Below are 12,914 nucleotides of genomic sequence, written 5' to 3'. Positions count from 1 at the left end.
ACCCCGCCCCGGGCCCGCCTCAGCCCCGCCCCGCCCCGGGCCCGCCTCAGCCCCGCCCCTCCCGCCCCGCCCCGCCCCGGGCCCGCCTCGCCCTGCCCGCCCCGCCCTGGGCCCGCCTCAGCCCCGCCCCGGGCCCGCCTCAGCCCCGCTCCGGGCCCGCCTCGCCCCGCCCGCCCCGCCCCGGGCCCGCCTCAGCCCCGCCCCGCCCCGGGCCCGCCTCAGCCCCGCCCCGGGCCCGCCCCGCCCCGCCCCGCCCGGCGCATGGCGGCCATGGCGGCCCCCGCGCGGCCGCTGCAGCTGACTCTGGCGCTGCTCAAGCCGGACGCGGTGGCCCATCCGCTCGTGCGCGAGGTGAGGGCCGGGCCGGGCACGGCACGGCACAGCACGCCTCGCCACGACCCCCCAGCGCCGCCTCTTCCCGCAGGCCGTGCATGCCGCCATCCTCCGTCACCGGTTCCTCATCGTGCGCGCCAAGGAGCTGCGGTGCGGCGCGGAGCAGAGCCGCCGCTTCTACCGGGAGCACGCAGGTACGAGCAGGCTCCGGGTGCCCGAGCGGGATGCTGCCCGGGCCGGCGCCGACTCGGCCCATGTCTGTCCGCAGGGCGTTTCTTCTACCGGCGGCTGGTGGAGTTCATGGCCAGGTACGAGCCGCGGGTGCGCGGGACGGCCCGCGCTGCCGTGGCGAGGCTGCGGAGGGCTCGCCGGGCTGTGCGGAGCTGGGAGGCTCCGGCCGCGGCGGGAGCAGTGCCGGGATCGCAGCCTGCCGTGACAGGGGTGGCGCCTGGCGGGTGGCACCCCGAGGGTGCCGGAGGTCATCGTTCCGAGTAGGGCAGCAGTGCCAACGCCGCCGCGGTGGGAGCGCGCCCCTCCCCATGGCACGGCAGGGCAGCCAGGGCCCAGCGCGGCAGCCCATGTCGGCTGTACCGGGCAGGTTTGTAATGATGAACAACCTGTTTGAAATGAGCTCTTCATGATCTTTCTCCTGCTGTTCCTGGGCCCTTGCTGCAGTGGTCCCATGTGGGCTTACATCCTGGCCCATGAGAATGCTGTCCCTCTCTGGAGATCCGTGATGGGGCCCACTAAAGTGTTCCGAGCCCGACACAGCCACCCAGACTCCATCCGAGGTGCCTATGGCCTTACGGACACCAGGAACACCACCCATGGCTCAGGTAAGCCTGGCGTTCTTGGGTGGTTCTTGGGGAGGCAGGAATGATGGTGCTTTGTCTGCCTTTGCTTTAGTTCTGGGGCTCAAAGTGAGTGATTTGTTCCTTTCTGCACACCCCGTGCACACCCAGCCAGGTGCAGCTTAGCCAGGCACCTTTGGAGTCTGGCATGTGTTGTGGTGGCAGACTGGCAAGTCTCTCGCATTGCCTTTCCCTCTCTTTTGACAGACTCACCTGCCTCAGCCAGCAGAGAAATTGCCTTTTTCTTCCCCGAGTTCGACGAGCGGCGCTGGTACGAGCAGGACGAGCCCCAGCTGCGGCGCGGGCAGCTGTTCTACAGCGCCGAGGAGGGCGTGCACCGTGTGCTGCGGGCACAGCAGGCACAGGTGACCTGAGTTACCCTGGCAGGCTGTGCTTTGCTGGCCGGCAGCACCTGTGGGCACTCTCCTGGGGTGCCAGACGCAGAGCTGTGCTGAGTTTTGAGGAGCACGGGAGAGGGAAAGCCTCGTGTGCGTTGTGTGGCCTGGGATCAGGTTACCCCTGTAACAGGCAGATGCTGGGGTGCTGCAGGAAGAGTTCCCTCAGCAGTGCTCGTGCTGACAGTCTGGCCATGCAGCTCACTGGCCCCTCAGTTTGGGTGTGAACAGGACAGATGGTGAGTAGGTCAAGGGCCAGGTGAAGGATAGGCTGCTTGTTCCAGATGGAATTGGCCTGGGTTTGCTGATGGGAAGCCTCAGATTCTCCCCGCTGGCTGTTCCTGCAGTCCCTTAGGGAGAAAAGAAGGAAAAAGAGCGTGAAGAAAGATTTCAGCAGGGCAAGGTGAACTGTCCTGTCCTTGCTCACCTGCAGCTGGGCTGGGAAATGAGGAGCTTTGTCAATAGCTCTGCATGTGAGAGCACTTGGAGCCCTCAGTGTCCACAGCCTGACTGGGTGCCGGGGCAGTTCTGTGACCTTGGGAAATGGGATGAACAAAGCCATTGAATTACCCAGCTATGTGGTGGAACGATGACAGGGTGGTGCTGGAGGGCTTGGTTGGGAGGTACAGAGCCGGGTCCTGGTGGCTGATTCGTGTTTCTCTCTGTGATGCTGCATAGATGCATTCCTGGATGGGGTTTCAGTCCATTTATGCTGTCTCCCTACGGGCTCCTTGCAGTGCTGCCATTTTAGTTACAGTGTTGTGTTGGAATTTCATTTGGGCAGTCCCAGATGCTTGGGCTGGGGAAGGTGTGCTGTGCTGTGCTTGGAGCAGGAGAGCTGAGCCGAGATTCGCCAGAGCCCCGGTACATGACAGAGCCAAAGCAGGGCCTCCAGGTGCTTCCAGAACTCCGTCAGGTGTTGGGTAGTGACTGACTGACTCTCTGGTGGACAGCACTGCCCAGGGCTGCCGTGGCTAAACTCACCTTGGTTTGTGTTCCCTCCTCCTCCTGCCTGGATCAAATGGTCGTTGTTCTGTTCCAGGTACAGACCCCGGGATCTGCAGGGTGTCACTGCTGTCCCTGTCCTCAGCAGTGTCCAGAGTGGATCTGCTCAGGATCCTGTGTGTCTTCACACAAGTCTGAGAACTGCTGTCCCCAGTGCTGTTGATACTTTATTGATATTTTGTCAGATGTTTTATTGATTCCTTGAAGTTTTGCTCAGATCTGTGTGTTTTTCTTTTAGCTATTAAACTTTACTATTTTTCACCTTTCTTTATGTTATGCTTTCTGTTTTGGATATTCCTTGGGAATGTCATTAACCGATAATTCCTGTCTCACACATGCCATTTTTGAAGTTTTGGTCTTTTTTCCTACTCACTTGCAATGGTTACACTTGGGAAAAGGGCCCTTTTGAACATTGCCAGTGTGGAGAACTCTGCCAGCAGGATTGTCACAGTGACACTGCCTCACAGCCACCGTGGTTCAGGTACCTGCTGGGTGGCACCTTGACATTGCCCTGGCCCTGAGGCTGTACCTGAGCATAGGTGCTCAGACTAGGCATCCCATTGCCCCAGACAGAGGATTTATTGTGCGAATCTAAAGCTGTCCAGCAAACTCATCAGAGACCTGAGGCTGAAGCACTTGGTGTTTGATGCAGGAGAGAGTGTCAAAACTGATTTTTGGTCTCCAGGGAAGTCTTATGGAATGCCACAGATAACTCTGCTTTGAGGGCTCTTATCAAAGTGGGTTTGTTTTGTTTCGGGCTTTTGTTTTCCCCATTTTCTTTTTCCCTTCCTTGTAAATACCCAGTAAGTGATTTTTTGCTTTTCCAGTGATGCTTGCCCCATCCCTGGCAGTTTCCTGGGCTGAGCTGGATGTGCCTGGAGCAGCTTGGTGTAGTGGGTGACATCCCTGTTCCTGGCAGGGGCACGGAGCTGGATGAGCTGTATGGTGCCACCCAGCCGAAGCCATTCCATGCTGAAAGGTGTGTGTTACAGCAGTAAATCAGTTTCCCCGTTGGTCTCAAACTGAGACAATGTGGCACCAGGGCAGTTTGAGATCCCTGGTTTTTCCTGGAAGCTGCAGGTGCCTGGCCCACCTGTGGGGTCTGTGCGCAGGGTTGGTCACAGCTATGTGTCTGCAGCAGCTTCTGCCCCTGGTGCTGCTGCAAAGCACTGCCTGGGGCATGAGGTCCAGCTCAGGCACCCCTCAGGTGTGGAGCTGGGACAGGTGACTTCGGGCCTAAACTTGATCTGCTCTTGGAAGAATTGAGCAGGTTTGTGTCAGCACTGGAGGGGACAAAATGGCTTGACCTGGGAAGAAGGGAAGGAAAGGCTTCAGAGGGAAATCAGTGCTGATCCCAGTCCAGGCCTGGCCTCAGTCCCTGCCACCATGGGCAGAACCCTCTCAAATTGAGGAATTTCACTTGATTTATTGCTGTAACACAAAATTTTAGTTACTGATTCAGATACCGAGGAAAACACCTTTCCTCTACTTTCCCAGGTTCATCTTCAGTCCAACATCTTTTCTCCCCTCTTTCCCTGCAGATTCTGCCTAGTCTCTCCCAGTCCCTGGGGGAGGTGACACGGTGCTGGGGCTGGGCTGGGCTTTGCTTTTCTACTTGTTTCTTCCTCTTTCCTTCTTGTTTGCTCACTCGTGGCTCACCCACAGGCTTCAGTCCCTCAGGTGTGTACCTGCTCCAGTGTCGTCCCTCCCTGGGCTGGTCCCTTCAAGGAGAAATGGGCCAGTGGGAATTTCATGAAGTTTCTAGAGGAAAACACCGTGTCCTGCATCTGGGCAGGGATGTTTCCATTTGCCAAGACTCACGTGAGGGACCAGAGAAGCATCTGGCTGTCCTGATGGCCATGAGCCACCCCTGAGTCAGCAATGCACTTCATGGTCTGACAGCATCCTCGGGTGGGGGAGCCATAGCACTTGCCCATAGGTTACCCCCATCCCCTCCTGGGGCACAGGTAAGGCAACATCTAAGCACTGGCACCAGTTTTGGACTCCCCAGTGCAAGACAGCCTTGTCAGAACTGGAGTCCAGCATGGATTGATTAGGACATCTGAGAATCTGACAGGTAAGGAGAGGCTGAGGGCTGGGGCTGCTCAGACTTTGGAGCTCTGTGGGGTTTATCAATGGGTAGAAATACTGGGTATGAGCAGTGAAGGGAACCTCAGGTGTCCCAGGAATGGACACAAGGCAGTGGAAACGACCTGCAAACTGGCAATTTCACTGAGACCTAAAAACCCCTCTTGTATTGTTTTTGTACTCCAAGGGTGATAAAATAAGGTCAGGAGCCCCTGTGCCAAGGCAGAGCTTTGGCCTCCACACCCTCCAGAGCTTTCTGTGCTCCTGGGCAGGTGTGGACCCCAGGGTGTTCATGCCACGTGGGCACCTCAGCAGCAGGTCAGGCCTCTTCTTCCTCCAGCATGGCCATAATTCCTACCGGCCCCACCTGGGGGGCTCTGTTGCTGTTCAGTATTTCCCTCTCTGCAGCTGATCTGTGTTGGAGCCTTGGATGCTGAGAATTTTAAACTTTTTGTGCTGAAAGGCACAGACCCACAAGAGAACACTGCATTTGACCTGAGGTGTGGGAACCCAGCACATCCCTCTGGCTGCCCTGGCTATCTCTAGACCTTGGCAGGGGCTTTGAGACCTTGGCAAGGAGTCAAAAACACCTGTGGCTTGGATTTTAGCCCACGGAAAACATGGACAACTTTGTATGAGAAATTAAAAGCCACAAGGGTTTGAGTAGTGTGGTAGTTTAATTAACACAGGGTGAAAAAGTAGAATTTTAGGGTTTTAAAACAAGCGGTTCAAGGGGACAAGATGGAGGGATTTGGGCGTGTCCTGACCTTCTTCTCCTTCTTCTTGCCCTCTATGTCTTGCTGTGATGGTGACACTTTTCTACTGGTTGAAGGTAGAGACACGCTGTCCAACATAAATGATAGATATTGGCACGTTATTGTAAACATAGTACACGTAGTTTAGTCTAAAATGGTAACACTACTCCAAGGGGGTGGGAATCTGCTGCAGACTGACCTGCTAGACAGAGTGCAGCTCCTTGAGAAAGCATGTTATAGATAAGAGAAAATAACCTTGAGAAGCCGACCCTATGCGTTCCAAATTCTTCTTTGGCTGCGCGGGCTGGGAAGTGAGGACCTTTGCCTTCTTGGGGTCACCTTGACTGCCAGACCCCTGAGACTGAGGCTGTGGAGAAGGCTTCCAAAATTGATTGATAGCCCTGGGATTATGGGTGTGTAGATTAGAAGTGTGTAATATCACACACTTCTAATCTACACTTAGAGTTTAAGATTATAGAATATAGTGATATATATAGAACAAGATGGAGGTTTTAGGGCAGAGACTGGTCCTTCTTCACTTTCTTCCTTCTTCATGGGTTTGGGTGGTATTGTGTAATTGGACAGAAAAGTCCACATTGTGGGACATGAGGGATTAGTTATTGGGTTAAAAGTGAAAATAATCTATGTGTCATTTCTGAATTGGATATTTAGCCTTAAAAGATCTTGTATAGAAATGTAGTTGGCCATTCTATAGCTTGTTAGTAGAATGCTGTAGAACTCAGGACTTGTAATAAAAAAATATATACACCTGAGTCTGAACATGAAATACCATCTCGAGCAGTTCAATTCCAACCTTGACAGAGGCAGAAAAGAAGCCAAGAACCAGCAGATCTGCCTTTTCCCAACAGCCTGTGTCCTGCTTTTCCCAGGTCTGGGGACAAGGAAAAATAGATACCATGGAAATAAAGACAAATTAGCCACTTCAGTGCTGGCTGCACTTGTCTCTGCTAAAGCTGCATCTCACTGTACAGAGATAAAGACAAGGATGTTGTAGGTGGCCAAAGATTTTGTGGATTTGATCTTGTATCAGGCTGTGGGTTCTCACATGGAAAAGACAAGGAGCCTGGGAAAGCAGCCACAGAATCAAATCACAGACAAACAGAAGTAATGGTGTTCAGGGAAGGCTGTGCCAGAGAAGTCCAATCCATCCCACGCTGAAAGTTTCAAGGAATTAGCAAACAGTCATCTCAGATTTGGGGGTCACAACCATATTGTCCACAGTTTTCCCACAGAGCTGCTGTACAAAGCAGGAAGAACAAAGAGTGAGAGAAACACCAAACTGCAGAAAAAAAATCTTCAGAGGTTGGGACTGTTTTCTCCCTAGCACAGAAAATAAACATTCTCCTCATGCCCCAGACAGGCCAAGCATGGGCTGGATCTGGACACTGACCAAATGTAACTTTGAGCTTGAGATGGTGCCACAGAGCAGGAAAACCCCATGACAGACCAGAGTCCTGTCTACACAGACAAGCCATCCACATGGGTTCCGCCTCACTTGTGTCCAACAGCCACATCTCTGTCAGACACTGTCCAAAGCCCTGGCAGGCTCCAGGAAGAACCAGTTTTCATCTCTCCATCAGATCCCAATCCCAATTATCAACATGTCCAGGACTTGATTGGCCCTTCCACTCACACATGACTATTGAGTGCTTTTATTAGCCAGATTTCCTCATTAATGCTCCCCTGCCTTCCAAAACATTCCAGATAAACAAAACGCAGTTCTATATCTCCCACAGCACCCAGGGAAAGTTAAAATCCAACAGTTGTGCAAAGCAGCTGCTGCTGGAGCTGAATATTTAAATTTAACGTGGGGCTGTGTTGACCCTTTCCAGAGAACAGATGTTTTATGGAACTCTTTAGAAATCCATCCCTCCCCTGAGTGCAAGGAGAGTTTTGGAAGCAATGGGAGGGATGAGTTATGGTGACAGCACTGTTGGAGTGCCTGTGCAGTCCTGGAGCAGTTCCTGCATGCAGCAGCAGCCATGGTTCAGCGTTTCCCAGTCACATCGCTGGGTACCTGCACAGGGACAGCAGGCAGGAGAAGTTTAAACATTGGACAGAAGGAGAACACCAGAAAAATGTGAGATTGTGGCAGCACCATCCATCACAAAACTAAGCTGAACCAGAATTCAGATTATTGTTTCTGTTATTTTGCGACACAAAGGTTGGAGGTCAGATTAAGCAACCAAAAATCTTTGTGACAGAGAAGAATAGGCCTGAGGCAAGGCCCAGGTCTCTGGTTTCAGCTTGGTCTGTACCCACAGATCAGGGATGGGAAAGGGGCAGCAAGGAGAGAAAAATGAGATAAATTGTGTTAAATTGAACCCTTTGGAAGTTAAAAATCAGAGATGACTCAGCACAGGACCAAGAGGCACCTGAATGACTCAGGTCACGTATGAGGTATATAATGCTGTAATAACTGCTCCTACTGTGGGATATACCCGCTGTGGCTGCAGCAGAGCAAGAATTTGGGCAGGAGGTACAACCAGGATTGCAACTAGCCCTGGAATCTCAACATTGTATTTTTTGTTGCAAAACCAGATATTTTCAAAATGCTTCCTGTCCCCCAGATATTTCCCAGATCCTGTCCAAGCACTGGCCAATTACTTACAGTTTTCTCTTTTTGTTTTACTTCAACAGTTGCAGGTGTGGGTGCTGTGCACAGACATTTCCGGGGCCTTCTCGCTCCACGTGCCTCTGGGATGTGACTCATTGCAGCAGCTGTGAATTAAGTGGCTGCCTTGAACTTTTACCAGCCCAGAACTTTTACCAGCCCAGAACTTTTAACAGCCCGCTGGGGGCCTTGTTTGCACATTCACAAACAGGGAGGTGAGCAGGTGGAGTGCTCTGGGCTTTTGTAATTGGCACTGGAGCTCCTGCTCCTGCAGACAGGAGTCTGGGGAGTGGGACCAAGCGGGCAGACTGGGAACATGGGAACTTCTCTCTCCAACTTCAGCCTCCTGGTGGAAGTGCACTAATTGGCCTCGAGGGCAGAGCTGGCGCCCACACCTGGATGAGGAGCCTCAGGCTGGCCCTGTGCAGCCAGGGACAGAGCTGTGGGAAGAAGAAGACGTCAGCAGGTGCCACCAGGGCCCAGAAGGACCATGAGCAACCACGAGGCTCAGTGCTGCTCAGTGATGACAGGAGAAACTTTCCTTGGTGGTTTCTGAGCACAAGTTGGCCAGGAAGAGCCAGTGACCCCAGGGCTGGTGCTGTGACCACACTTTCCATGTCCAGGCCCCTGCAGGTGTTGGATCTCCCCTGGGCAAGGGCGATGCCCGAGGGTAAGAGGCACTCACTTCGTGTTTGTGAGTACATGTTTGGGCCTCTGCAAACATCAGCACACTACAAACACTTGTAAATCTGACCAGCTTTGGCCAGTTTATGGTTAGACCATAAAGCTGCAACCCTTCTTGCCCAGTCTTCTTAAACACAAGTGTAAATTACACTGGACAAAAGCTTGAAACAGTACGATTTTCTTCAGACAAAAATCTCCTTTTCAAGTGTTGGGAGAGGAGACTGGCAGGAATCTATGACCTCTCCCATAAGATGTGGGGTGAGGCTGTTGTCCTGTCTTGGATAGGTCAAAGTGGAAATGCCAAATTTAGCTTATTCTTATTCCTTGTCTGGTTCCAGTAACAAGTGGCCTTGACAATTTAGCTAAAAATAATTTGAAAAATCCTGAAGGAAGTGCTTTTCTTGAGGAAATCACTGAGAGAAAGCCCTGAAACATTATTGTTGGAAAACCTGTTGAGAGTTTGATGCCAGTGTCAGACTTGTTCTGGTGGGCAGGGACTGCTGGTCCAAGCCACGCTTTGAGCAGGCCCTTGCAGCAGAGGTGGTTCGGGCTGGGATTGTGCTCATCAGTGGCCAGAAGAGTGTTGAGAATCTCCAAGGTCAGAGTCCAGGGCCTCTCAGGGCCTTTATCCAGTGCTCCAAGGTTTTCTCCCTGAGACTCAGTGAAGATGTCTCCTGTTCCAGCTTGCCCAAGTTGCTTCTCTGGTCACCATCAGGAGACCAGAGTGGGACACAAACATGATATTTCTTATCCTAAAGGCTGTTCTGAAGATGTGGACTACCAGAACTGAAGTTTCTGGAATCCAGGGAGATTTCAGTGTGTTTTAATATCTGTGTCAAGTAATGGTGGTCTCAGAAAAGTCCCTTTTCAAATATCAAAGTCGAAGGGGGTTTCTCCAAGTGCTGCCAGCATGTGCCTTCCCTAAAACCTTGGTAGAGTGGCCAGTCTGTATTGGAATGCCATGGCACCTAATTTCTGTGTGAAACAAGGAAATGCTCATCATTGCCACAAGCAAAAGGTGCAATTTTGTAAACTCAAAGCAAATGAGTGGAAAATTCCCATTACCGTGGCTCCTCCGCCCTGCCAGCTCACCTGCCCCTGCCTGAGAGCTGCTCGAGAAAGGCGGAGCAGAGTCACCGTTCCATGTACACACAGGACACAGACCTACAGCTACACACACACAGACACAGCTGCTCTTGTTTCATACTCACTGCTTATCTTTTTCAGCCCCAGACACCCTCTGACCTGCATTTCCCCTCACTGAGGCTGCCACTCCTTTGGTATCTGTGCTGGATTTCCACATAGCGTGTTCATCCCCATCTGGCGTTGTAGCCTACACGTTCCCTACTTTCCAGAAGATGTTAGTGTTCAGCCTCTCACCTCTTGACATTCCAGATCCAGAGCTTATACTTGGATCATCTCCTACAGCCCCACCATCAGAAGCAGAAGGTGCAAGGACACTGAAGCAATAGTGCTTCCCTGCTGCAGAAACACTGCGGCGCTCTCTTGACCTCCAGATTCATTCCCAATGGCAGTCCTCGTTTCCTGGGGGTCCCACTTTACATTTTCCTGGCACTACATGGTGAACTCCAGCTAAACTTCTATCAGGAATAGCTCCAGGCTCCAAGCAGGCAGTGCTCACCCAGCCTGAGCTGGAGCCATCTCACTGCTGAGCCCTTCAAATGCTGGGCATTGCCTGGTGCCTTCTGTGTCTAGCCAGTGCCACTGCCAGGGCTCTGTCCCTCCTGTCCAAGTCCTCTCCCAGGCCTCTGGACCACACATCTCCCCCACAGAGCCGTGCCTCGGGCTGAGTGGGCACGGTTAGCACGGGTGGTGAGAGCACAGGGAGTGCAGGTGCCGTGCAGCCACCTCCTGCTGTGCCCGACAGCTGTGGTGCTGCCAGCTCGGCCAAAGGCCAGCCCCCATCACTGCTCCTCTCTGCTGGCAGTGGCAGCTGCAGGCACCTCACGGCCCTGCAACAGGTAAGATGGGGCTGTAGGAAGGACTTGGTGCCCAGGAACGGCAGCTCCCAGCCCCTCCAGCAGCCTCCTCCCGTGCCCAGGTGCCAAAGAGCTGCAAGGCTGGAGCAGACTCCGGCACTGGTCAGCACCTGGCACAGCCTGGAGCAAGGCTGGAGGTCAGCATGTGTGCTGTGTCACAAGGGCTTGGTCCCGTGGGCTCAGATCCCACTGCTGCAGGCTGCTGGGTGCTGCTCCTCGCTCCTGTCCCTGAGCAGGAGCCACCTCTGAAAGCCTCTCCCCAGGGCCCCTGCAGGGTTAAAAGCCTTTGCTGCGCTTACATCTCTGAGGACACACGGGCTCCTGTCATGCAGGTAAGACGTACTGTACCTGGGGCATGGCTGGGACATGGAACATAGGGCAGCACCTGGGGACAGCTTACTAAGGACTAGGTGCCATCCAGTCTCTGCTCTTGGCTGTGGAGGGGAGGAGGGGTGAGAGGGCAAGGCTTCACCAGGAACCTGTCATGCACTTCTGGGGGAACCTGGTGCTGGCCCCCAGGGCTCTGGGTGCTCTGGGCAGGCTGTGGCTGCTGCTGCCTCCAATAGAGGCATCCAGTCCTTTCCAAGAGAAATTAATCCTGTGTTGTTATCTGCTCCCTCAATTCAGCCGTGCCCTCGCACTGGGCCATGGCTGTGCCCAAGGCTCAGGACCCCACCTCCTAGGGCTGAATGCTCCAGGCTACATGCTCTGCTCACCTGAGTGAGTACAGGTGCAGTGGCTTGGTGAGGAGAACACACCCTCCTGCAGGAGCAGCTTCCCTGTGTGGGTACGGAGCACATATGAGCTCCTGAACCAGCATGGCTGGGTCTGCTGGCTCGTATGTCACTGTCACAAAGATCCCTCCCATGTCCTGAGGGAAGGACAGGAACCTGTCTGGCACTGGTGGCATTCGTGTTCCCTCTCTGCTCCCCATCCAGCCTTTCTGGCCTTGTCTACCCGGGCAGAGGTGTGTGTACCTGCTCTGGGACCTGCACAGGGTAACACCTGCTCAGGCTGTAGTTACCACAAGAAATCCCCTTCAGTGCAGGTGAGAGAGGGAGGAAAAGGGTCGAGCAAGGTGGAGGCTCTTTCCAGGCTCAGCCCTGCGCAGCCCAGGGGGAACAGGGAGATTCTTCTCCCGTATCTTCCTATTCCTTGGTGTGCAGGATGTCTGAAGACAAATGGATTAAATCTGGCATCTCTGAACTGTGGCTGTGTTTGCTGACTGCTACTGCTCCTCACTAGGGTGAAACTCGGGGTCATTCCTCTGCACGTTCCTGTGGCTGCTCCACAGCCCCGCAGCCGCATGTCCAATCTAGGCTGGATTTGTCAGCATGGGGAGGGCACCAGATGAGCTCTCCAGCCCTTGCTGTCCCTCCTGCAGTGACATTAACCATTCCCTGCATGCTGTGCCACACAGGGTCGCTGCAGGGCTCAAGGTTCACTTCCTGCTGTGGTGGGCTTACTTTCCTCTTGCTCACCTGCTCTTTTTCCAGGCGTTGAGCCCCAGCTTGGAGCATGAACAGGTGACTAACCCTTGTATTTCCAAGCTCCTACTACTGAATTTATTCACATTTTTATCACTCTGGTTCCTGAAGTCCCTATTCCTCCTCCTCCTGCCTCTGATGAACAGGTCAGTGGGAGCAGCATCCAGGCAGGTCCTGGACAGAGCCTTCCCCTCTCACCCCACACTGCATGGTACCCGTGCCCTGACAAATCAGCTGCCTGAGTGCTGTGGCAGCTCACACAACCTGAATTTCCAGTGAGCACAGATCCGTGTGCAGGCTGTGTGGCACTGCAGTAGGGACAGTGGAGGCAGGAGGCACTTCCTGGGGAGCAGCACCATGGGCTCCCCCACTGTTCAACCCCCAGCACTCTCTCCCAGCAGCACTAGGACAGGCAGGCTGGGCTACTCCTTCATCAAAATGTCCTTGGTTCAGCCTGGAGCTGGAGGAAAAGCAACAGTCTGAGATTTCCAGACCATTGGATGATACAGTCCTTGTGTCCCTCTCCAATATGTGCAGAATTAGTAATTTAAGAAACCCCAAAGTGTGCAGAATAAGTAGTTAAAGAATATATTGATCTGTGCAACTACTTGAGAGCTCAGCCACACAGAGGTTTCCCAGCCTGGCACATCCTGGATGGAGTGACAAGAGACAAGTTAGGAT

General features: G+C 53.6%; 1 protein-coding gene across 4 annotated transcripts; it reads left to right on the top strand.

Moving 5' to 3' along the window:
• The first annotated feature begins 203 nt into the window (after nucleotides 1–203).
• On the top strand, nucleotides 204–2,850 carry NME6 (NME/NM23 nucleoside diphosphate kinase 6). 4 transcript variants are annotated; one of them, XM_030261680.4, is made up of 6 exons: nucleotides 204–351; nucleotides 425–527; nucleotides 602–641; nucleotides 1,009–1,169; nucleotides 1,392–1,549; nucleotides 2,622–2,850. In XM_030261680.4, the coding sequence occupies exons 1-6, from the start codon at nucleotides 262–264 to the stop codon at nucleotides 2,745–2,747; spliced, it is 678 nt and encodes a 225-aa protein (XP_030117540.1). In that variant the 5' UTR covers nucleotides 204–261; the 3' UTR covers nucleotides 2,748–2,850. The 4 variants fall into 4 exon arrangements, with proteins under 4 accessions (XP_030117540.1, XP_032608252.1, XP_072773963.1 ...); XM_032752361.3 differs by having other exon boundaries at nucleotides 2,364–2,850; XM_072917862.1 differs by lacking the exon at nucleotides 602–641 and having other exon boundaries at nucleotides 218–527; nucleotides 2,364–2,850.
• The last annotated feature ends 10,064 nt before the right edge of the window (nucleotides 2,851–12,914 follow it).

The sequence above is a fragment of the Taeniopygia guttata genome, chromosome 1A (assembly GCF_048771995.1).
Source record: "Taeniopygia guttata chromosome 1A, bTaeGut7.mat, whole genome shotgun sequence".
Lineage (NCBI taxonomy): Eukaryota > Metazoa > Chordata > Aves > Passeriformes > Estrildidae > Taeniopygia > Taeniopygia guttata.
This window is presented reverse-complemented; position numbering and strand designations above follow the sequence as displayed.